The 25,626-nt window shown below is 46.6% G+C and overlaps 1 protein-coding gene across 8 annotated transcripts; it reads left to right on the top strand.

Moving 5' to 3' along the window:
• Positions 1 to 802: 802 nt before the first annotated feature.
• Positions 803 to 25,142, top strand: TAPBPL (TAP binding protein like). 8 transcript variants are annotated; one of them, XM_030537680.1, is made up of 10 exons: positions 803 to 953; positions 2,178 to 2,426; positions 14,516 to 14,791; positions 15,548 to 15,643; positions 15,724 to 16,092; positions 16,307 to 16,636; positions 17,385 to 17,482; positions 18,019 to 18,063; positions 18,549 to 18,578; positions 23,363 to 25,142. In XM_030537680.1, exons 1-10 carry the CDS (start codon positions 905 to 907, stop codon positions 23,384 to 23,386), a joined length of 1,566 nt encoding a protein of 521 aa, XP_030393540.1. In that variant the 5' UTR covers positions 803 to 904; the 3' UTR covers positions 23,387 to 25,142. The 8 variants fall into 8 exon arrangements, with proteins under 8 accessions (XP_030393540.1, XP_030393556.1, XP_030393565.1 ...); XM_030537696.1 differs by having other exon boundaries at positions 2,175 to 2,426; positions 15,563 to 15,643; XM_030537705.1 differs by having other exon boundaries at positions 2,175 to 2,426; positions 15,751 to 16,092.
• The last annotated feature ends 484 nt before the right edge of the window (positions 25,143 to 25,626 follow it).

Below are 25,626 nucleotides of genomic sequence, written 5' to 3'. Positions count from 1 at the left end.
GAGGCTAGGAGGGCTGATGTTTCTGCTTCAGACACTTCAACCTCTCTAACCACTCAGTTACAAAACAAATAAACAAAAACAAACGCTCAAACTCAAACAACAAACATAAGGCAAAGAAAAGCAAAGTTAAAGTCAGACTTCCAAAACAGCATAGCTGTACACCTGTAAATCTGTGTGCAGATAATAGTATGCTCTGCCCTAATTGAAAAAAATAGGCATTTTCTTGCCATATATGTGAGAGAGACAGAGAAACTTAGTCAACCTTTGGTATGTCAGAAATACTCAGCCTCTTTTTCACTCATCTCTGTTGAGTTGCTGGATTTTTTTCCTTCACTTTCTAAATCTAGATTATTATTTTTTTCATTCTGAGAACAAACTTCCCTTGTTTCTGGAATTCATGTCACAATCACTGAACTCAGATAGTTTTTTTTTACATGTAACTCATAGGAGACAACTTTCAAGCACTTCTCTTCAACTGAAGAATGATTAGCAAAAACTATTTTGTGAGCACAAATCTTTTAAAAATGCATCTGAACACAGATTCAAATGGCTCCACAGAGGCTTGGGGAGCTCAAAAAAAGAAAATGTGGCACAAAATGAGTTTTGGAAGAGACTGAACAGGAGAGTTTTATCTAAAACAGCAATTCAGAGAGTTAAACAGCCAGCTTTGCTGACGCTCCTCAATCCTAACCTGCAATCTCCAGTTATCTGGTTTCCAAGAGTCTCAGGCTATCTGGCTCCTCTCTTAGGTAAGGAAGGAGTTAATATTTTCGAATCTGTTTTTGGTTGTCAGAGTGAAAGTGAAAGCAAAGACACTGGCAGGCTGAAGACTGGTTCAGAGTTTGATTCTGGCACAGACGCATGATGTTTTAGGGTGTCTGGAACCCCTTGCTTGGGGGACAAAATGAATCTAGGGCTCATCCTCATCTGTGGAATGCTGGCTCTGAAGGCTGGTGAGTTTAGGAGGTGTCAGCTGTGGGATTCTGGCTGGTCTACAGGGATGCCTCTTTTAGAAGGCCCATTACAGCAGGGGTGGCCAAGCCCTCCCAGCCGCCTAGCACAATCTTAAGAAGTTCCAGACTCAGGGCGCATCTGCCAGGGCTCCGCTTGGTGCTGCAGCCCTGCTCCCGCTGAAGCCCCGAGACACCCCTCTCCTCTGGGCAGAAGCCCCTACCTCACTACCCTGCTCCAGTCTGTTAGGTGGAGAATGGGGGGAAGGGAAGTGGGCTTTCGTGAGCCACATTTTAACGGTAAAAGGGTCGCATGTGGCTAATGAGCCACAGTTTCGCCACCCCTGCATTATAGGCTCAGGGAACAAGATAGGGAACAGTTTGATTAGCAGCTTGTGTCCCAGAAGGGATTAGACAAATGGGCCCCATGCCTCCCCCACCCTCCCGAGATGGATGGACCTTATGGTGGTGACACCAAGAGGGAGGTATGATAGTGTAAGTTGATAATCATGAGGGAGTGCCTAGGGCAGTGGTCCCCAATGTGGTGCCCGCGGGCGCCATGGTACCCGCCGGGGTATTTATGTGCACCCGCCTAGTGCCCAGCAGGGGAGAGAAGCCGCGGCCCAGCACCTGATGGGGACAGAGAACTCAGGCTGCGAGCATGGTGTTCTCTGTTCCCAGCAGACGTGGGGTCTGCCTAGTACCCAGCAGGGGAGACAAGCCGCACCTGCTGGGGACAGAGAACTCTGAGGCTGCAGGCGCCGGTGTTCTCTGTCTTCACAGCTTCTCTCCGGCTTCTCTCTTCTCTCTGGATTCATATATTATGTTATATTAAATATGTTTTTCATATTATTTAATGTACAAATACAAAATAAGCCTTGAAAAACTGTTGGTGCCCGCCACACTCTTCTGAAAACATGAATGTGCTACTGGCCACAAAAAGGTTGGGGACCACTGGCCTAGAGTCTTTCAAAAGGATGATGGCAGTGGAGGATGGGGAAGTAATACCAAACTGGAAAGAGGTACTTCAGGGGAGGTGTTCCAGGGAAGGAGGGGAATTGTGTGGTGATGGTGTGCCCCAGGGCTCACCTGGATCATCCCCTTTTCTGTAGGGCTGCCCCAGAAAAGGGCAAGATGTCAGTGCCAAATGTCTTGTCCCAGTGGGGCAGCAGGTATGTGTATGTGTGTGCACCCCACCTCTCAGCTGGTTCTTTTCCTTCTCAGCAGAGGTGCCAGTGGAGCTGGCCCCAGGGTCCCAATTACGCTCTGTGGATGTGGTCTTGGACTGTCATTATGTAGAGGAAGCTGTGGGTGAATTTCCAGGTGCCTTTGCTGGATCATTCTCCTCAGACCCTGCCACCCTAGTGCTGAGAGGTATCAGCATTGCTGATGATGGAAGCTTGGACAGTGTCACCAATTATGAGGCACCAGGCACAAAAACTGATTCCACTTTTCCCATCATCTTTGAAGTCTCAGGTGAGTGAGGAGCTGGGGATAGGAGAATTGCATGCCAGCCACAGTAATCCATGAGTTAACTGAAATCTGCACAGACTCAAGAAACAGAGCCCTGCCCCAGGGGCCCACAGGAGATGGGATGGACAAAGGGATAGCAGGGTGAAGGGCGCTGTGTAAATAGAGACAGAGTCACTATCTGTCAACTTCCTAGCAGGGGCCTGCAGGTTGGGAGTGAGGGGCACTGTTAGAGCTGTGGGGTGAGAGCCCAGGACAGGGCTAGCAGGGGGCTGCAGCACTTACTTTAGACGGACAAGGTGAGTGAGGTAAAATCTTTTATTGGAGCAGCTTCTGCTGGTGAGAGAGACAAGCTTTTGACTTACACAGAGCTAGCTCTTATTCAGCCCTTCTTGAGATCTGAAGAAGAGCTCTGCATAGCTTGAAAGCTTGTCTCTTTTACCAACGGAAGTTGCTCCAATAAAAGATATTACTTCAACCACTTTGTCTCTCTAAAATCCTGGGACCAGCATGGCTACAACAACATTACTTACCCACATGACCCCCCCACCACAATATCTGAGCCCCGCATACTTATTAATGAATTACCATCACAGTCCCCTTCTGAGATAATCACATTGGTTCTCCTAGTGAAAAAAGGTAAACCCATTATTTTCACTGATGGAGACTGAAACCTGAATAAACTGCTCTGATGATAATTGGGCTGCACTAGTATAAATCAGAATCATACAGAAGGGAGTTTGCACTGTGGCGAAAATCCCAGTTATATCAGTAGCTAAAGTCCCAATATAGACAAGGCCATAGACCAGAATATTCATAGATTTTAACTAATATATGCATCTATTTTAAGGCGAGAAGGGACCATTTGATAATCTAGTTCAGGGACTCCAAACTTCAATGCACTGTTACCCCCTTTTGACAACAAAAATTACTACGTGACCCCAGGAGGGGGGACCAAAGCCTGAGTCTGCATGATTCCCACTGTCCCAGGTGGGGAGCCAAAGCCTGAGCCATGCTTCCCCAGAAAGGGTAGGGGTCAAAGCTGAAGCCCAAGGGATCAGCCTCAGCCAGAAGACCTGTAACCTGAGCCCCGCTGCCCAGAGCTGAATCCCTCATGCACGGCTTCAGCTTCGGCCCTGGGCAGTGGGGCTCAGGCTTCAGCCCCAAGCCCTGGCAAGTATAAGCCAGCTCTGGCAAGTATAAGCCAGCTCTGGCAACCCCATTAAAATGGGGTTGCAACCCACTTTGGTGTCCTGGCACACAGTTTGCGAACCGCTGATCTAGTTTAACATCCTGTATAATACAGGCCATCAAATTTCTCCCTTTTATCCCTGTATTGAGCCCAATCACTGGTGTTTGTTCAGAAAGGCATCAGTCTTGAGCTGAAGACTTAAAGAGATGGTAGTTGTTCCAAGAGCTAATCACCCTCTCTGTTAGAAAATCTGTCTTATTTTTCATTTGAATTTGATTGGCTTGAACTTCCAGCCATTAGTTCTTTGTTAGGCCTTTCTTACTAGATCAGGGGTAGGCAACCTATGGCACACGTGCCAAAGGCGGCACGCGACCTGATTTTCAGTGGCACTCACACTGCCTGGGACCTGGCCACCGGTCTGGGGGACTCTGCATTTTAATTTAATTTTAAATGAAGCTTCTTAAACATTTTAAAAACCTTATTTACTTTACATACAACAATAGTTTAGTGATATATTATCGACTTATAGAAAGAGACCTTCTAAAAACGTTAAAATGTATTATTGGCACGCAAAACCTTAAATTAGAGTGAATAAATGAAGACTTGGCACACCACTTCTGAAAGGTTGCTGACCTCTGTTCTAGATTAAAGAGCTCTCTCACACCTGGTATTTTCTCCCCGTGGAGGCCCTTATACACAGGAATCAAGTAACCTCTCAGTCTTCTTTTTGATAAACTAAGCAGATTGAGCTCTTTAAGCCTCTCATTGTAAACATTTTTTCCAGCCCTCAAATAATTTTTATGGCTGTTCTCTGAATCCTCTGCAAAATTTTCAACGTTTTATTTAAAATGTGGACATCGCATCTGTACAAGTATTCCATTATCAATTTCATCAGGGGCATACACACTATACTCCTGTTTATATGTTCAAAGATCATATTAACCCTGTTTGCCATAGCATCACACTGGAAACTCATATTGAATGTTTGTCCACTATAGCCCCTAAATCTGTTGGATGGTCACTGTTTTCAGGATATAGCCTCAATTTTATAACTAGGGCCTGCATCTCCTGTTTCTAGATGTACAGTTTTGCATTTGGCTGTATTCAAATGCAAATTGTTTGAATGCGCCCAGGTGTAACAGTGCCTTTGTGGGTCACAACTGAGAATATCAAAGTCAGGACAAACTGCTGAGAAATAGGGCGGACATACCCCAAATTAGTGGTTATTCTCCCATGAGATATATCAAACCAGCAACGAAAGTAAACTTCTGTTTCACCACACTGGCTAACAAGAAGTCATAAAAGCAGTTTCCTTAGGCATTCCAGTCTGAGTCTGAAAACACTAGACTTAGATGAGTGGTTCTTTAAAACCAATTTAATCAAACAGAAGGTTCTTCTGATCCCAAAGGACCAGCCACACACCCAGGTCAATATATTACTCAGATCTTACCCAAAAATCATGCTGTTGCCAATCCTTTATTAGCTACAATATAAAGGTTTATTTATAAAAGAAAAGAAAGAAAGGTGAAAGTTAAAATTGGTTAAAGGAAGCAGGTACATACAATAATTGCAAAGTTCTAGGTTCAGGCTTGTAGCAGTGATGGAATAAACTGCTGGCTTAAGTCAAGTCTATTGTTGCTTCCAAATCAATGGAAGGTCCTAGATCCCTTGGTTAGAATGCTCCCATTAATATAATTCCATAGTCCAGAGGCTTGAGCAGGAAAGAGCTGGAGCAGGAAAGAGGCAAAATGGAGGTGTTTCCAGGGACTTTTATAGCTTCTGCCATGTGGAGGGAAACCCATTGTTTCAAACAAAGCCCTCAGCACAGCTAGTGGAAAATCCTAGTTAACAAGATAATATTTGGAGTCACATAGGCAAGTCACATGTCTGTGCATGATAAGACACAGCAGAAGCCATTACCTGTACCTCAAACAGCACGTTCACAGGAAAGTCCAATTAGGGTGGGTGAGCATCTTCCATTGTGAGTTAAATGTTCTTTTGATGGGCCAGTCAATTTCAACAGTTCCTCCAAGATGTGCTGGCTAACTACCTTGTCAGCACTGCTGCAGGCAAAGACATTTGAATCCAGGTATAGAACCAATACTCATAACTTCAAATACAAAATGTTACATGCATATAAATAGCATAACCATATTCAGCAAATCATAGCCTTTCCATAGACACCTTACTTGACAACCTGTGTACAATATTTGTTGCAATTATATAACAGTGGTAGCAACAATGATCTACATCAGAGGTGGGCAAACTTTTTGGCCCAAGGGCCACATCTGGGTGGGGAAATTGAATGCAGGGCCATGAATGTAGGGCTGGGGCAGGGGGTTGCGGTGCAGGAGGAAGTGCAGGGTTTGGGAGGGGGTGTGGTGTGTAGGAAGGGGTTCAGGGAAGGGGGTTGGGGCAGAGGAGGGGTACGGGGTATACAAGAGGGCTCAGGGAAGGGGGTTGGGGTTCAGGAGGGGGTGCAGAGTGTGGGGGGGCTCAGGGCAGGGATGCAGGATGGAGTGTGGGAGGGAGCTCAGGGTAGGGGTTTGGGGTGCAGGAGGGGTGCAGGGTATGGCAGGGATGCAGGCAGAGCGTGGCAGGTGGCTCTGGGCAGGAAATTGGGGTGCAGGGTGCAAGACGGGTTTGGGGTGCAGGCTCCAGCCTGGCGCCTCTTACCTGGAATGACTCTGGGCTGACAGCGAGGTGCAGCAGGGCCAGAGCAGGCTCCTTGCCTGCCTGCCCTGTCCGTGTGATGCCATGGGGGTGGCAATCCCGCAGGCCGGATCCAAGTCCTGACCGGCCAGATCTGAAGCCCTGACAGGCCAGATTTGGCCTGCAAGATGTAGTTTTCTCACCTCAATCTACATGGTCATATTTTAGTCAGATAATGTCACACCAGGTTACCATCTGGTCCAGTCCTTTCTGTATGATTGCCCCATCCTCATTGCTATTTACCACTCTGCCAGTCTTTGTGTCATCTGAAAATTTTATCAGCAGTGATTTTATATTTACTTCCATATCATTGACAAAAATGTTCTTAATCCATTTAACATGTACCCTACTGATATTGTGTCAATGCTAATTTTTAAAATCACATGGGCATGCAGTACTGAATCAAACAACTTACAAAAGTTTAAGTGCCTTACATCTGCTTTTATCAGCTGAACTTGCAGTCACAGCAAAGAATGAATTCAGGTTTGTTTGACAAAATCTATTTAAAATAAAAGCGTGTGGAGAGGCATTAATTATATTTCTGTCATTTAAATTTTTTATTAATTGAATCCTGTATCAGCTAGTCTATTATTTTGCTGGGGATTGATATCAAGCTAACTGCCCTACAGTTGCCTGTGTCATCCTACTTGCTGTTTTTGAAATGTGGCAAAACATTAGCACTCTTCCAGCCTTCTGGAATGTACCTGGCCCTTCAAGGCCCCTTGCTAGAGGCCTTGTGGTCCTACCTCACCTTGCCCCAGGAAAGGAGCAGTGGAGGTGGGTCCTTCAGGCCTGCTGAGAAGGGTTGCATAGAAGCAGCCAGTCAAAGCCCAGGAGGATCAAATAAAAGCTCTTGCTGGGCCTGAGCAGGTCAGTTCCTGGCTGAGCCCAGAGGAACAAGGCAGGGTGCTCCTCGCTGGTCACAGGAGCTTGAGAGAACTAGAGGGAGGGTTCTGGTGGTACTTGTGTGCCGTGAGGAGGAACATGATCTGAGAACTTCAGCCCTGAGGGAAGGGTGAAGAGAAGGGAGCTGTGTTTGCAATTCTAAGGAAGGGTAGAAGGGACTACAGCAAAATAGAGACAATGGATTTCAGAAAGGCAGATTTTGGTAAGCTCAGAGAGCTGATAGGTAAGGTCCCATGGGAATCAAGACTGAGGGGAAAAACAACTGAGGAGAGTTGGCAGTTTTTCAAAGGGACACTATTAAGGGCCCAAAAGCAAGCTATTCCGATGGGTAGGAAAGATAGAAAATGTGGCAAAAGACCACCTTGGCTTAACCACGAGACCTTGCATGACCTACAAAATAAAAAGGAGTTATATAAAAAATGGAAACTACGTCAGATTACAAAGGATGAATATAGGCAAACAACACAGGAATGCAGAGGCAAGATTAGAAAGGCAAAGGCACAAAATGAGCTCAAACTAGCTATGGGAATAAAGGGAAACAAGAAGACTTTTTATCAATACATTAGAAGCAAGAGGAAGACCAAGGACAGGGTAGGCCCACTGCTCAGTGAGGAGGGAGAAACAGTAACAGGAAACTTGGAAATGGCAGAGATGCTTAATGACTTCTTTGTTTCGGTCTTCACTGAGAAGTCTGAAGGAATGTCAAACATAGTGAATGCTTATGGGAAGGGGGTAGGTTTAGAAGATAAAATTAAAAAAGAGCAAGTTAAAAATCACTTAGAAAAGTTAGATGCCTGCAAGTCACCAGGGCCTGATGAAATGCATCCTAGAATACTCAAGGAGTTAATAGAGGAGGTATCTGAGCTTCTAGCTATTATCTTTGAAAAGTCATGGGAGACGGGAGAGATTCCAGAAGACTGGAAAAGGGCAAATTTAGTGCCCATCTATAAAAAGGGAAATAAAAACAACCCAGGAAACTACAGACCAGTTAGTTAACTTCTGTGCCAGGGAAGATAATGGAGCAAGTAATTAAAGAAATCATCTGCAAAGACTTGGGAGGTGGTAAGGTGATAGGGAATAGCCAGAATGGATGTGTAAAGAACAAATCATGTCAAACCAATCTGATAGCTTTCTTTGATAGGATAACGAGTCTTGTGGATAAAGGAGAAGCGGTGGATGTGGTATACCTAGATTTTAGTAAGGCATTTGATATGGTCTCGCATGATATCCTTATCGATAAACTAGGTAAATACAATTTAGATGGGGCTACTATAAGATGAGTGCATAACTGGCTGGATAACCGTACTCAGAGAGTAGTTATTAATGGCTCCCAATCCTGCTGGAAAGGTATAACAAGTGGGGTTCCGCAGGGGTCTGTTTTGGGACCGACTCTGTTCAATATCTTCATCAACGACTTAGATGTTGGCATAGAAAGTACGCTTATTAAGTTTGCAGACAATACCAATCTGGGAGGGATTGCAACTGCTTTGGAGAACAGGGTCAAAATTCAAAATGATCTGGACAAATTGGAGAAATGGTCTGAGGTAAACCGGATGAAGTTCAATAAAGACAAATGCAAAGTGCTCCACTTAGGAAGGAACAATCAGTTTCACACATACAGAATGGGAAGAGACTGTCTAGGAAGGAGTATGGCAGAAAGAGATCTAGTTGTCATAGTGAACCACAAGCTAAATATGAGTCAACAGTGTGATACTGTTGCAAAAAAAGCAAATGTGATTCTGGGATGCATTTACAGGTGTGTTGTAAACAAGACACAAGAAGTCATTCTTCCGCTCTACTCTACGCTGGTTAGGCCTCGACTGGAGTATTGTGTCCAGTTCTGGGCACCGCATTTCAAGAAAGATGTGGAGATATTGGAGAGGATCCAGAGAAGAGCAACAAGAATGATTAAAGGTCTTGAGAACATGAGCTATGAAGGAAGGCTGAAAGAAATGGGTTTATTTAGTTTGGAAAAGAGAAGACTGAGAGGGGACATGATAGCAGTTTTCAGGTATCTAAGAGGGTGTCATAAGGAGGAGGGAGAAAACTTGTTCACCTTAGCCTCTAATGATAGAGCAAGAAGCAATGGGCTTAAACTGCAGCAAGGGAGATTTAGGTTGGACATTAGGAATAAGTTCCTAACTGTCAGGGTAGTTAAACACTGGAATAAATTGCCTAGGGAGGTTGCAGAATCTCCATCTCTGGAGATATTTAATAGTAGGTTAGATAAATGTCTATCAGGGATGGTCTAGACAGTATTTGGTCCTGCCGTGAGGGCAGGGGACTGGACTCGATGACCTCTCGAGGTCCCTTCCAGTCCTACAGTCTATGAGTCTATGTGGGAAAAGGCCCAGGGAATAGCAGCAAACCGGAGGCAGCAGTGTCTTGATGCGGTTTATAGGATTCCTGGGTTGGGACCTGGGGTAGTGGGTGGGCCTGTGTTCCCCCATTGGCCACTAGCAAAGTGACCTAAGCCCCAAGAAGGGGACAAGTTTCCTTCAGAAGCCTGAGTGAAGAAACCGGATTTAAAGCTCCCAGAGACGGGGCTGACGACCCTCATGTGGGCAGATAGTTTGTTGGACTTTTGCTACCCCGGAAGGGATTCATCTATTGAGGACAGTGAGTTGGCCAGAGGGCTGAGCCTCTGAAGACCTGCCTAGCGAAGTTGACAACTTATAGAGGGTACCATGAATGGGGAAAAGAGGATTGCAGTACTGCACACAGCCAATAGGAGGTACTCAGGAGGTGAGTGCCCCATCTCACCCAAGTATTTCAAGATTTATTTAAAATGAACATCAGCAGGCCAGAGATCTCCTCAGCCAGCATGTTTTTATGACTCTTGGGTGTCAGTTATCCAGGGACCTGGTGATTTAAATTATTTTGTGCTTTATAGATATTGGTTAACATACTCCCTAGTTACTGAGTTCTTGAAAATACTTCATCATCCTCATGGGATATGAGTATGTCATCCTGCTTCTTTTCAGATACAGAACAGAAATATTTATTGAAGTCTTCTGCCTTTTTAGCATCGTTATAGCTCAGCAGTTTGAGCATTGGCCTGCTAAACCCAGGGTTGTGAGTTCAATCATTGAGAGGGCCAGTTAGGGAACTGCAGGAAAAAAATCTGTTTGGGGGTTGGTCCTGCTTTGAGCAGGGGATTGGACTAGATGACCTCCTGAGGTCCCTTTCAACCCTAATATTCTATGATTCTAATGTTCCCATCTCCATTAGTAATGGGCTTATACCATTGCGAGGATTTCTTTTGTTCCTCATATACTTAAAAAACTCCTTATTGTCCTTGCTCCTGCCAGCCATGATTTTTTTGTCGATGTCTTTAACTTTCTTTATCAATTTTCTACACTTCATAACTTCTAAACTGGAGCCCTTCTGAGTTTCAAAATATGCCCTTGACTGTGAACTGCTCCACTCAGCACCAGACTCAATGCTAGTACAGGCATCAACATTGATGTTGGTATCATCAGCCCTACCATTGGAGCCATCGTCACAACTATTAGTATTGCCTTTTCCTGAGAGCTACTTTTCACCCCTGTCACCGATATACTCCTGCAGTACTGAGTCCTGGTGCAGAACTAGCATTGGAAGGGGCATACCCAGTTATGCCAGTATCAGTACAAACTGCCACCATGGCCTTATTGGCCTGCCCTCCCATAGATCTTGGAGCAGGGTCCCCTCCAATGTCTCAGCAAAGAGGAGAAGATTTCAGTTGCCTCTGGTGTTGCTGGCCAGAGCACCCTCCCCAGAACTGGAGGGAGCCTCTGATGATGTGATAGAAGCAGTGAGGGAAATGCTCCAGCTGCCTTCACCACCAAAGGAATCTTCTTTGTCCCTGGACAAGACAGTTACAGTGGCTCTGACACCAGCTGTTGATGACTTCAGTTGGCATCCCAGGAGCTACTCTCGAGGACAATGGATACAGGAAACTGTGGTCCAGGAAAACACACACAAGGTATTCAACAGCCTCAGCACCTTGAAGAATTGCCCTCCTGATTAGTGAGGGCATCCTAGATCCAGCCAAGATCTGCTGCATACTCCCAGCCTCACCCCCTCTCAATGCAATGGGTGAGCTGTCTTCACCCAAATGCCATTACTTAAGGCAAGGACAGCAAACCAGCAGCCTGCAGCACTGGCTTCCTCAAGGGGTTAATATTGGTCTGTCAATCACCTTGCTTCCTTTCCTGATTGGCTAAATCTGTCCCAATGTTATTAGGCCTTAGACCCTTCCTGAGAGGTTGCTAGGCCGGATAGGAATGAGGGCGGGCTCAGCCTGCCTGATATTTCCATTGGTGTCTTTTTGTGATTAACCACACGTTCCATATTGCTGGGTAGAAAAAAACACTCCTTCTCTGGCTCTCTAATTAGCAGAAGAGGATGAGCTTAGATTGTCCAGGGCATCATATTTTGATTGGCTGCTGCCTTGCTCGCCTCAGCTTTGTATTGGTGGGTGAGACCTGTTGCTAGGCGGAGTAGCTGGCACTGGGACCTTCCAAGGGTAATACGGGACTGCGGGAGAACTTTAAAAATGAGGGCCACATGTGGGGCATCTTGGGATGGATGTTTTTGCACACCCTGCCCCAGGCAGTCCTACCAGTGCAAGTCAGTTCTTATCTGGACCTAGTTTCTGTGGGTGCACTTGCACCCGTGGACCTCAGTTGGAGCTGCTACTGCATGGCAATTTTGCAGTGTGCAACCCTGGGCTCCTGAACTCTAATTCACCACTGTCATAAGCACATGGACACCTTCCTTCCTCCTTAGATAAAGACAGAGAGAGAGAGAGAGAGTGCAAAGTTGCATGGCGGAGTTGATAGTATAGAAGTAGTTACCATGGGAAGGTGTGAGGTGACAGTAAAGAAGAAGGTGGGAATGAGGGAGGGTAGGAAGGGAGAGAGCAGGGCAAAGGAGAACATGATGAAGGGGAACACACTTGATGGATGGGATGTTGGGCTGCTGAAATGGTCAGAGGAGGAAAGCTGCAGATGAGAGATCTCAGCTTCAGTGATAGTGAAAAAGGAGGAAAAGATAGCAAGGGGGAAGGAAAGAGCGGCCTTTTCTAATCTTTCCGAAAAAATCAGCAAAATTTTTAGTGGAAAAGTGGAAATGAGAAGAGAGGGGAGAGTTTAAGGTTGGACATGAAAGTGGCAAAAAAGTGGCTGGGGATTTGAGGATAGTCTGCAATGAGAGTGCAGAAGTGCTGTTTGACTAAAGAGAATGTAGGAGGAGAGAGCTTGAAAATCCTGATACCCACTGTTCTATGCTGTCAAGCAAGCAGCTAGCAAAGTGCGTCACACTATTCTCTAGTGCCTGGTTCGTAGGCTCCACAGGATACTTCTGCTACAACTTACTACTTCCTTATGTCTACACTGCCGTTAAGAACCTGTGGCTGGCCCATGCCAGCTGACTGGGCCTCAGGGACTCGGGCAGCAGGGCTGTTTAATTGCAGTGTAGACTTCTATGCTTGGGCTGAAGCCCAGGCTCTATGACCCTCCCACCTCGCAGTGTCCTGGAGCCTGGGCTCCAGCCCAATCCCGGATATCTACACTGCAGTTAAACAGCCCTGCAGCCTGAGCCCCATGAGTCTGGGTCAGCTGGCATAGGCCAGCTGTGGGTGTCTACTTGCAGTGTCGACATATCCAGTGAGATCAAGTGGTAGAAGTCTGTGTTGTTGATCTGAAAGTCCTGAGTTCAAACCAGCTGATGATATATGCAGGGAAAAATCATGTGTGATAATGTAATTTAAAAATATAATCATATCATCATAATGAATGTGCATCAAACTAGCAGCAGAATTACAACTATCCTGTTCACTAGGCTCTGCAAGCACCTTTCTCACTGTGCACCTTTCAAACTGGCTGCATGTTATATATTTAGACTATCTCTGAAACATCTTGGTATGCTCATGCTCTAACCTATACATTTCCTTGCCCTCATGTCCCGCCAAGCTGTCTTCAACTGAGGACAGAGTTCCTTTGTGGAAGAACGTACACTTCACCCTGGGTCTGCAACTCGACAGGGGTATAAGGGTGGGGTAAAAGGAGAGGAGAGGGTGCAAGAAGGGGAGTATCACAGCTACAGGACTAGCTGCACTTCAGTCCCCTTTCCAATCTCTCTCATAGAACCGAAATCAGGTCTTGGACCTCTTGCCCTTGTCTGTTTTAGGATGGGATCTTGTGATTCTTCCATACTTGGATCAAGGCTGGGACCAGTGCCCCATGTATGACAGCTGCTTATCACCATGCAGGTCCAACTAGGTTTTGGACACCTGTGTTTCCTTTCCTTGGGAACCTGTGGCCAGTGATAATGACCAACAAAATAATTAACTATTTTAAAACAAAATATTTTTACGTAGCAGTTGAAACAAAGTTTTTCTCCTTATTCATGATGGTTAGAAACTTAATTTTTTAACTGAAGCTGAAATTCTCATGCAATTGTTTGATTTCAGCAGGGGCTAAAAGAAGAAGTTGGCAAAGCTACTACAGGATCATCTTGAGCAATCTTCTCCTATCTGCCTGGACCATCCCAGATGGTCACTTGTTGGGAAGCCCTTAATCAAAGACATTCTCACAAAAACAACCTCATCAGAGCCAGGCCAATATACAGTATTAACAAATTATTAAAAGCACTCTCATATTTTGTCTTGGGGAGTATAGCTGAAGAGTGGGCAGGCAACAAGAAAGATTGGCATGTGCTTCAGTAACAATAATTGATTTGGCAGGTAGATTTTCTCTTTGACAGACACACATCTCGAGCTGTTGCTGTACCCTCAATACCTCTTCCTTTTTCAGGCTGGGACCTTTAATATTTCAGCATCCCCTTTTCTCCTAGGTTTAAGCTTGGGAAGAATAAACCTTGCTAGCATGGTTGGTATGTAGGCAGGTAGGTATTTCCCAAATTATAGCTCTCCCTATTGTTCCCTTAAGATATCATCTGTCTGTTATTGTTTTGTTCCCTGTGGTTTTCCCCCAACAGCCTTTGAGATTATCCAGTCTGGCTGCAAAGTTAAAGCAAACAGGAAAACTGAGGAATATATGGTATTCATAAAAAATAATACATATGACTGCTTCATTCACCACAGGAACTTCTTTAAACAAGCTGGGAGACCAATGTTACATGCTAAGGCTCTTGTGTTTCCATAGCAGCAGCCTTACCCCCTTTTACGCTAGGTGAGACACAGCCCTTGGTGTCTCACTAGATTAGGTCCCTACTGAAACTTGATCCTGTTTTTCCTGTTCCATTCATCAAACTACCTGTCTTCTCTTTCTCATTACAGCAAGTTTGGTACCCGTCCCATATGCGGAATCCCTGCTGCATGCAGACTGTGCTGGGGAGGAAGTGACCTGTGAGATCTCTCCATACAGCCTACACCTGGCAGATGAGGGGCCCAGCCAGGCCTCCTGGTTCATGGGGACCCTGAAGTTGTCCAGTGGGATCAGCATAGCCCTGGTGCTGAAAGTCAGCAGTGACAGTGAGGAAGATGACAGAATGGCTGTGCTGCACCCAAGGCTGAAGGTCCCTGTAAGCAAGGAGGGCACAGTGCTGACCACAGGTAAAGAATGTTGCAAATGAGGGGAAAAGACCTTAGTGCTGGAATGCACCTACTACACCAGGGAGCACTAGGGGAGCCAGATACTCCAGGGCTGAAGCCTCCACACCAAGGAATGCTAGGGGAACTAGAGACCCCAGGAATACCACCCCCCTCTGTAGTCCAGGACTTAAGGGAACTAGAGAAAGGGACTGCATATGCTGAGACTCAGCAGGATAGATAATCCTTCCCTTCTTGAGGGAAGCTCAAATGTACAGGACCCTCTGGGCCTCCTGCTATCTGCAGGATGTAACCGCTGGACCACCAGTGTGCCCCCTTGATCACTCTGCCCTTGCATTTCTGTGCCCCTTGACTCCCCAATTCTGGCTCCACTGTTCTCCCCACCACTGTTATTATAGGACTATAACAGAGTTTGAAAAAGGACTAGATAAGTTCATGGACGTTAGGTTAATCAATGGCTATTAGCCAGGATGGACAGGGATGGTGTCTCTAGCCTCTGTTTGCCAGAAGCTAGGAATGGGCAACAGGGGATGGATCACTTGATGATTACCTATTTTGTTCATTCCTTCTGGGGCACCTGGCATTGGTCACTGTCAGGATACTGGGCTAGATGGACCTTTGGTCTAACCCAGTATGGCCGTTCTTATGTTCATTATTTTCCACACCACTGTGACCCTTGGCAAGTGCTATGTCTGCTCTCCAAGAGTTTGGTGTAGCAAGAAGAGCAATATGCACTTACTCCCCATACCCTGCTAATAGCGCTTCAGCCTGCAGGATGGGATCTTCTTCGGGGGAGACATATCTCTAACCTTTCAACCCAGCATGGCCAGTCAGTCCACAGCATGCTTCCTCCAGGTGGGTGGAACTGTGACCCAGTCCCTGATGTACTGCCAGGGGAAGTCTTCCATAACCACATATATTTAATTCTCTGTCAGTCTATTTCTCCTTCTCTTTGTTCCTAGTTGAATTCCAATTGTCATCTCGCACCCCTACTTTGCGTACCCGATTTGGCACCTCCGTCACCCTGGACTGCAGCTTTGCCTTGGCTTCCAGCTCTCCTCTGGCCTCGCTGGAGTGGAGGCTGCAGCACCGAGGCAGCGGGCGTAGAGTTTTCCACTACCAGACAGGGGACATGGCACAAGCAGAACAGTCAACGGCCCACGTGGATGTGGTGCAGCTGCTGGAGACTGGAGATGCATCACTTAGCCTGCATGGAGTGGGTGTGGGGGATGAAGGGACATACATCTGTTTAGTGTCCACTCACCAGCACCAGGCCCAGAACATCATCCAGCTGCAGTTAGTTGGTGAGGCAATGATGCTATAAGGATACCTAGTCAGGGGGCGATAGGGGAGACAGGCCCCATTCACCAGAACCTCACCCTTCCCTCTATCTCTCTGCCCCCCTCCTTGCTTCCCCAGCCCCATCCAGTGGGGATGAGGGACTCCTCTGTACTACTCCATCCCCTCAAACGGAGTTTATCACCGGCTGGATTTAATTTCCTGTTTACCCCCCTCCAGAGCCCCCAAGAGTCCGTTTGTTCCCAGAGTTGGTGTCACGTGAGGGGGATGGAGCCACTACCCTGACCTGTGAGATCTCTGGCTATTACCCCCTGGATGTGTCGGTGAAGTGGACATGGGAGGCCCCTGACGACAAGGACAAGGTCCCTATCTCAGACTCAAGCACATACTTCTCCAGCCATAGGCAAGCCCAGGATGGCACCTACAGCATCAATTCATACCTGAGTATCAACACAGCCACAGAGCTGAGACCTGTCACCTACAGCTGCCATGTCTCGCATCTGGCCCTTGAAGAGCCAATCACAGCTAGTGCCCAGCTCAGAGTACCAGGTAAATGGGGAAAGGAGGGTGAGTGCTCCTTATTACCCCTGCCTCTCAGCTTTTGCTTCAACCCTCTGATCTAGCTTCAGCTTTTCCCTCACCTATCAATTGGCGGGTACTATAACCCCATCCCATTTGGAACACCCTCCAATTTCTCCCAATTTCCCTGCCTGCCCTCATTCCCCATCCCTTCTTTCCTCTCCTGGCTTCTCAGTCACACTTCCTCAGCTCTTATTGCATCCTCTAAAGCTCTTTGTAAAGCATGTTCTCTGCATTGTGCAGCACCTTACACTCTTAAGGGGGAAGTAGTTTCAAGGGAGCAAAAAGGCAGCACTTGGACCCTGATCCTGCTCAGCGGACTCCTTATTGGGAACCCAACCATGCCCCAAGGACCCCAATACACTGTTGTCTGTAAGGGAACCAGGACCTTCTTTGCCCCCACCCCCTTCCTTCCCCAATAGGAACTCAGGATAGTCCCTGCTCCCTGTGGCACTGTTCTACCCAATAAGAAGCCAGCTTTGCCTGAAAGCATACTCTGCCCTCCCCCCACCACATACTTCTCCCCCGATGGGACCTGATGCTGCCCTGCGGACTGTCATTTCTCTCAAATGAGATCCTAATCTTTCCCCAGGAACCACATCTCTCCTCCAATAGGATCCCAGCTCTGCCCTGTGTGTGATCAGTGTGAAGAATTTTAGCTCTCTGAAACAGACTCAGATGAGCTTCACATCACTGACTCCTCCTCTTTCTCCAACAGAGCAAAAAACATCTAAAGGGCTTGTGGGAGCCTTCATTGCTACGTTCATCTTCTTTGCTGCTCTCGTTGGCCTCTTGCTCAGGACAAGAAAAACAGGTAAGAGTTTAAAGCATTTCAGCCTTCTCATTAGCCTGAGGTTCCGCAGTCAGAGCTCCTGTCTGGCTCTCTACTGTGCTGCTGGCTGTGAGCGGCAGAGGCTGGAGTATCTCGGAGGACCTGCTACAGCTTGTGCTCCTGCCACTCTAATTACAGTGCTTCCTGTAGGGAGTAGCATACCTGGAAGCTTCCTCACAGCCAGCTGTTCTGCCTCCTTCCCTACAGCAGCCTTGCTGGGAGAAGCCTGGACTGGAGTATTTGGGAGATGTTCATATATCTCATGCTCCTACCTCCTTTTCACTGTGCCTCCCTGAGGGAGAAGCTGGAAATGGAGTAACTGGGAGATCATTCCGTAGCAAGTGCTCCTACTTCTCTTCTTACAGTGTCTCTTGCTGTGGAGGAGAGGGGGTAGCTCTTAGGAGTGTTAGTGATGATAATGTAGTACTCAGGCCTATATATTTGCCTGAGACAGAATTTTGGGTCTTGTTTGTCCATTTGACTTTTGATATTTTTATATTCTTACTAATAGGTATGAACAAAGAACAAAGACACCGTGTGTTACACCTGTCTACAAGCAGATCAGGTGAAAACAGAGAAGAGATACAGCTAAAGTGTTGCTGGGCAGAATGAGTGTGTAATATATGAGCAGACACTTAAAGGACAGTCCTGCCTCAACTCCTCTCCCGAGATAAGGTCAAGCAGCCAGTTGGGAGGGGCAAGAGGATTGGGGATGAAAGTATAAGAAACACTAAAAGCCAAAGAAATCCCTGTCCCTGACTGGAGCACAACCTCACTCCTTACTCCTCCCATGGGATACAGAAGAGGTGGTACTGAAGCCCCCAGACCCCAAACCCTCCAAAATGACCATAAATTATAAGGGGTATGATCAAAGGTGCACTACTTCTGGGTCTTCTGTTTTCTGTCTACATGATAAGAACCAGGGCAGGGGGAAGGGAAAGCCCTTAATATAGCCTACCATCGCCCTGGTAGCTGCAGAACATGGAAGAGAATGATATTTTATTGATTGTTTTTGTCACCCTGAATCTCATTATTTTTCTCTCTTTTCAGTTGATCCAAAGTCTGAGAAATCTCTGGAGACTTAGACTCATAGACTCATAGGTCAGAAGGGACCAATCTGATCATCTAGTCTGACCTCCTGCACAAGGCAGGCCACAGAACCCCACCCATCCAATTTATAACAACCCCTATCCCAGGATCGAGTTATTGAAATCTTCAAAATTGGTTTGAAGACCTCAAGCTGCAGAGAAACCACCAGCAAGCGACCCGTGCCCCACGCTGCAGGGGAAGGCGAAAAACCTCCAGGGCCCCTGCCAATTTGCCCTGGAGGAAAATTCCTTCCCGACCCCAAATATGGCGATCAGCTAAACCCTGAGCATGTGGGCAAGAGTCACCAGCCAGCACCCAAGAAGGAATTCTCTGCAGTAACTCAGTTCCCATGCCATCCAACACCTCCCCGCAGACCATTGAGCAGACCTATCTGGTGGTAATCCAAGATCAATCCTATCATAACATCCCCTCCATATACTTATCAAGCTTTGTTTTAAAGCCAGGAAAGTCTTTTGCCCCCACTACTTCCCTCGGAAGGCTGTTCCAGAACTTCACTCCCCTAATAGTTAGAAACCTTCGTCTAATTTCAAGTCTAAACTTCCTAATATCCAGTTTATACCTGTTCGTCCTCGTGCCAACATTAGTACTAAACTTAAATAATTCCTCTCCCTCCCTAACGTTAATCCCCCTGATATATTTATATAGAGCAAGCATATCCCCCCGCAGCCTTCTTTTGGCCAGGCTAAACAAGCCAAGCTCTTTGAGTCTCCTTTCATAAGGCAGTTTTTCCATTCCTCGGATCATCCTTGTAGCCCGTCTCTGAACCTGTTCCAGTTTGAATTCATCCTTCTTGAACATGGGACACCAGAACTGCACACAGTATTCCAGATGGGGTCTCACCAACGCCTTGTATAACGGTACTAACACCTCCTTATCCTTGCAGGAAATACCCCGCCTGATGCATCCCAAAATCGGATTTGCTTTTTTAACAGCCGTATCACATTGGCGACTCATAGTCATCCTGCTATCAACCAGTACCCCAAGGTCCTTCTCCTCCTCCGTCGCTTCCAACTGATGCGCCCCCAACGTATATCCAAAATTCTTATTATTAATTCCTAAATGCATAACCTTGCACTTTTCACTATTGTATTTCATCCTATTTCTATTACTCCAGTTTACAAGGTGGTTCAGATCTTCCTGAATAGTATCCCTGTCCTTCTCCGTGTTAGCAATACCCCCCAGCTTCGTGTCATCCGCAAACTTTATTAGCACATTCCCGCTCTTTGTGCCAAGGTCAGTAATAAAAAGGTTAAATAAGATCGGTCCCAAAACCGATCCTTGAGGGACTCCACTAGTGACCTCCTTCCAGCCTGACAATTCACCTTTCAATACGACCCTCTGGAGTCTCCCCTTTAACCAGTTCCTTATCCAACTTACAACTTTCATATTCATTCCCATCTTTTCCAATTTGACTAACAGTTCCCCGTGCGGAACCGTGTCGAACGCCTTACTGAAATCTAGGTAAATTATATCTACCGCATTTCCTTTATCTAAGTAATCCGTCATCTTCTCAAAGAAGGAGATCAGATTGGTTTGACACGATCTACCTTTAGTAAATCCGTGTTGCAATTCGTCCCAATTACCATTGACCTCTATGTCCTTAACTACTTTCTCCTTTAAAATTTTTTCCAAGACCTTGCATACTACAGACGTCAAGCTAACAGGCCTATAATTACCCGGATCACTTTTATTCCCTTTCTTAAAAATAGGAACTACATTAGCAATCCTCCAATCATACGGCACAACCCCCGAGTTTACCGATTGCTTAAAAATTTTCGCTAACGGGCTCGCAATTTCACGCGCCAGTTCCTTTAATATCCTCGGATGGAGATTGTCCGGGCCCTCCGACTTCGTCCCATCGAGCTGTTCAAGTACGGCCTCTACCTCAGTTGCGGTAATATCCACTTCCATATCCACATTCCCGTTTATCATCCCTCCATCATCGCAAGGTTCCTCACTAGTCTTATTAAAAACTGAAGCAAAGTACTTGTTTAGATGTTGGGCCATGCCTAGGTTATCCTTAACCTCCATTCCATCCTCAGTGTATAGCGGCCCCACTTCTTCTTTCTTTGTTTTCTTCTTATTTATGTGGCTGTAGAACCTTTTACTATTGGTTTTGATTCCCTTCGCAAGGTCCAGTTCAATGCGGCTTTTAGCCTTCCTCACTTTATCCCTACATGTTCTGACCTCACCAAGGTAGCTTTCCTTAGTGATCCTGCATTTCTTCCACTCCCTGTAAGCTTTCTGCTTTTGTCTAATCCCCTCTCTGAGTTGTTTGCTCATCCAGTTTGGCCTACAACTCCTGCCCATGGTTTTTTTTCCCCTTTCTCGGGATGCAGGCTTCCGACAGTCTCCGCAGCTGCGACTTAAAGTAATTCCAGGCCTCCTCCGCATTCAAATCCACTAATTCCTCCGTCCAATCCACTTCCCTAACTAATTTCCTTAACTCTTTAAAATTAGCCCTCGAGAAGTCAAAAACCCTAATCCCAGATCTACATTTGTTTATCCTTCCATCTAGTTTGAACTGAATCAGCTCATGATCACTCGAACCAAGGTTGTCCCCTACCACCATTTCTTCTACGAGGTCCTCACTGCTCACCAACACCAAATCTAAAATGGCATCTCCTCTCGTAGGTACTTCAACTACTTGATGAAGAAATCCATCCGCTATCACATCCAGAAAAATCTGACCCCTATTATTCTTGCAAGTACTCGTCCTCCAGTCTATATCCGGGAAGTTGAAGTCCCCCATAATCACACATTTCCCCTTTGTGTTTATTTCATTAAAGACATTAAAGAGGTCTCTATCCATATCCCAATCAGATCCCGGCGGTCTGTAGCACACGCCAAGCACTATCTCAGGGGAAGTTCTAGTTGCTTTTTTACCCAGTGTGATTTTCGCCCAGACAGACTCTGTCTTATCCATTCCATCGCTTCTTATTTCGCTACAGTTAATGTCATCATTGATGTACAAGGCTACTCCACCACCTTTGCCTTTCTTCCTGTCTTTTCTAAACAGCACATAGCCTTCAATACCCGTGCTCCAGTCATGAGTACTATTCCACCAGGTTTCAGTTATCCCTATAATATCCGGTTTCACTTCCTGCACTAGTAACTCCAGTTCCTCCATCTTGTTACCTAGACTCCTCGCATTAGTGTACAGACCTTTTAATTTTCGGAGTTTGGCGTCAGTGACATTCTTTCCCCCGTCGTGCAGAGACCTTTTACCACCAGCAGCACCCGTTACTCTGGTTTCTCCACTATTCCTCCTTGGATCAAATCTTGGGACCACAAGGGTATCCCCTCTCACTTTGTTTACTTTCCTCTCCAGGTTACATTCCGGCGTGGAGATCTCCCGAACATCTCCCAACCATCTCCCCCAACTTCCTAGTTTAAAGCTCTCTTGATGAGGTCGGCGAGCCTCCATCCTAGAATTCTATTTCCCTCCTTGCTTAGATGAAGTCCATCCTGAGCGAACAGTCGTCTATCCGTAAACGCTTCCCAGTGACCGTACATCCCAAAGCCCTCCTTATAACACCACTCCCTAAGCCATCTGTTGATCGCCGTAATCTTGTCACTCCTTCGTCGCCCCGCTCTAGGAACCGGCAGAATCCCACTGAAGATCACCTGAGCCTCGATGTCTTTGAGCCTCTTCCCCAGTCTGGCATAGTCCTCCTTGATACAGTCCAGCGAGTAACTAGCCGTATCATTCGTTCCCACATGAAGGATAATCAACGGATTCTTTCCCGCTCCTGCTAAGATCGTATTCAGCCTCAGGTCCACATCCTGTATCTTAGCCCCTGGCAGACAGCACACCCTTCTGTTCTCCCGATCAGGTCTAGTTACAGGCCTATCTACTCTTCTCAGTAAAGAGTCTCCAATCACGTAGACTTGCCTTTTCCTGGCGACAGTGCGATTCTGCGGTCTATCCCCCACAGCAGGTGGTCGCAATTCCTTTCGATTTGTATTCGCCCTTACAGTCCTCCTAGGGCTCATACTTGGTGTCGCCTTCATCGACTCCTCCCCTCCTTGTGCAGGACTAGCTGCTCGCCTCTTCTTCCTCGCCCTCTGTCCTTCAGCAGCCTGCTGTGCTCCATCTTCATTTCCCAACTCAGCAAACCTGTTCCTGAGTTCTATTTCTCCATCGCTGGCCCGTCTTTTCCTCTGCCTGGTTCTCCTAGTCACATGCTTCCACCGTCCACTTTCCTCACCCAGCAGCCCCTCCTCAGAGTCCTTTGGTCCTGCTTCTATCCGCTCGTCTGAGCTTGTCCCCTGTGCCTCATCATGTCTGTGTTCCATCAACTGCTCAAATCCCCTTTTAAACTCAGCCAGAGTTTCCACTTGCATCTCCAGTCCTCTTACCTTTTCCTCCAGCAGCTCTATCAGGCGGCACTTCATGCAGACGAAACTCCTTTCAGGTGCTCCCTCTAGAACCATGTACATGCCGCAGCTACCGCATCCAGTCATCCTCAGTGTGTCTGCACCTGCTACCTCTGCCTCCATCGTAGCGCTTCAACTCTGTGCCTGGCAATCCACGCCTCACACCACACTGCAGGCCACCAACCAGGCTTGGGCTGCTGGCAGACCCCTGCCTCTTCTCTGGTCTGCCTTCCTGGTTCCTTTGCCTTGGTCTCCCCTGTAACCTCCTCCAACAGCACTCCCACTGAAACTCCCCTGTTAGCCGCTCTGTTCGCCGCCTCCTGTGCCGCTGCAGCTGACTGTGCCGCTGCCTGAGTGCCTGGCTCCTTAAGGGCCTTCAGGGTAAAAGGGACAGTTAACTCAGTTACCCTTATTCCTGCGCCCCCTCTGACAGACTCCATACCAGATGAACACCCAACCGCTCTAAAATTAACCTCCCATTTTAAATTAATGGAGCTGTCATGTTTTCCAGGGACTCTCTTGCAGCTCTGTAGGAAGGGATTGGAGGACTGTTGTGATCCTGGAAAGGTGGAGTCAGAGAAAAGGGGTTGTCTGCATTGTGTGAGTGAGAGTAATATCATTAACCTCCCTGTAACACTGTTCTTCTCACACTTTCAGGTACACAGAGCTAGATCCACAAAAGGATGTAGGCATTTTAGGTGCCTAAGTCCAACATTTAGGCACCACCAAGATCCTCAAACCTCTGCTCAGCTGGTGCTTAACCCTTTAGCTGCCTAAATTCCTAAGGCACCTAAGGTTCTGCTGGAAAAGTCCCCTAAGCACCTAAGTTTCTGCCTGTGGACATACACAAAATCACTTAATTCCTGATGCCACTGAGCTGCTTGGTTCCCTAGCTCATGCATAATCCCTAGTAGGATTGTCAACCTAAGCAATACCCTACCTTTGTCACCTCCAGGGCCTGATCCCAGAGGCATGCTCAGAGCATACCTATCAGATCACGCCTTGAACAAAGACAGCTGGGAGCAAGCAGGTCAGAAATTTGGTGGGTGTATGTATAGACATATGTGTGCATGTGTACACCGTCACTTTGCCCATGTCATCCTTAGCTTTTAATCCCTCCACTGGCTCTCCCTTCTCTATCACATAAAATATAAGATGCTTGTGTTCACCTTCTAGCCCCTTCTTGGCCATTTCTCACCCTACCTATCATCTCTTATTTGCCATTGAACTGTTGATGCTCACCTCTGATGGGCCCATCGTGCCAGTCTCCAGTGGCTGTGGGTTACATTTTCAGACAAGCATCTTTCTACTTTCTCCCATGTTGTTCAGCACACTTGGGCGGGGCTCCCTTAAAACATCCACAAAGCATCCACCTTCAAATACATTCGCAAAACGCTCCTTTGCCATGATGCCTGTAAATATATTGACAATGGTTAGAATGCCGATCAGCCTGACCATTATTGTCTCATTGTATCCTTTTATTTCCCTACAGATCTCTTGTATTACGCTTAGATTGTAAGCTCTTTTGGGCAGGAACTGTCCTTTTGTTCTGTTGGTACAGTGCCTAGCACAGTGGGGTCCTGGTCACAACTAGCGATCCTATGTGCTACAATAATTCAACTAACAACATTATTAGCTTAAGGTAGAGCACTCCGCAATAATGTAAGAGGCCCAGGTTTGTATCCCTGTTCTGCCTGAGTTGGAGCAGGGACCTGAAGTCAGTTCTCCCACATCCCAGGTGAGTGCTGTAACCACTGCGTTGTTGAGTATTCTGGGGTGGTTATGTCTCAGTGTCCCCTGCTGAAGCTGTTCCACTTGATATGAGTGAAATCTTTTTGGAGCTGGGCCTCTCCCACATCTCAGGGGATTGCCCTGACCACTGAGCTACGAACTCCTGCTTTGTCTCCTCTTTCTTGCCCAATGAATATTTAATTATTTATATGAAGAGGTTCTTCAGCAGGAGAGATTGAGAGCCAGTTACATCCCTTGTTAGTATCTTGCTGAAATGCTGTATTTGGGAAGCTCAGGGTGGAGAGGGTGTGGGTGAGGAGGGGGCTCGCTCTGTAACTGGCTCAAACAAGATTCGGTATTCACTGCACTTTGTGCTAGTTTGAATTTGACTTTTGAATAAAACCCTGTTATTTTTCTAACACATTTCCACTTTAACTCGAAATTCTTCTGAATTGGAAGGTCTGGGGAGGGAGAATCATCATGCTGCCACCTCTCAGGAGGGGTGGAAGGACGAAATTGCAAAGTAACAGATCACAGTAGAGGTTTACTGGTTATTATACAATTCTCTTCGTTGTCCTTTTCTGCAAACGTAATAAGGTAAAAATGAAGTATTTCATTCCCAGCCTCATTCTGTAAGGAGCAATGTTTAGAGGGCTTATTCCTTCACCCTCCCACTTCCCTGGGCCTTCTCGCATGAACAGAGAGCAACAATACCTGAAGTCTGGAGGTGCAAACAATTCAATGTTTATTGGGGTGAACTTCCAGCAAGCGTAAATCGAAGTTCCTTTTTCCTTATTTTCAGTAGGAAATAGGCCTGAATATCTATATCCTAACAAGCAATATGAAGTGTAACCAATAGGAAACAAACAGGCCTAAAAGGGCTGTCTCAGTAATGATCCCCATCCCC

This window comes from Gopherus evgoodei, chromosome 1 (genome assembly GCF_007399415.2).
Source record: "Gopherus evgoodei ecotype Sinaloan lineage chromosome 1, rGopEvg1_v1.p, whole genome shotgun sequence".
In the NCBI taxonomy this organism is placed as follows: Eukaryota; Metazoa; Chordata; order Testudines; family Testudinidae; genus Gopherus; species Gopherus evgoodei.
Note: the sequence above shows the minus strand (reverse complement) of the source record. Positions and strands in the feature narration are given on the sequence as shown.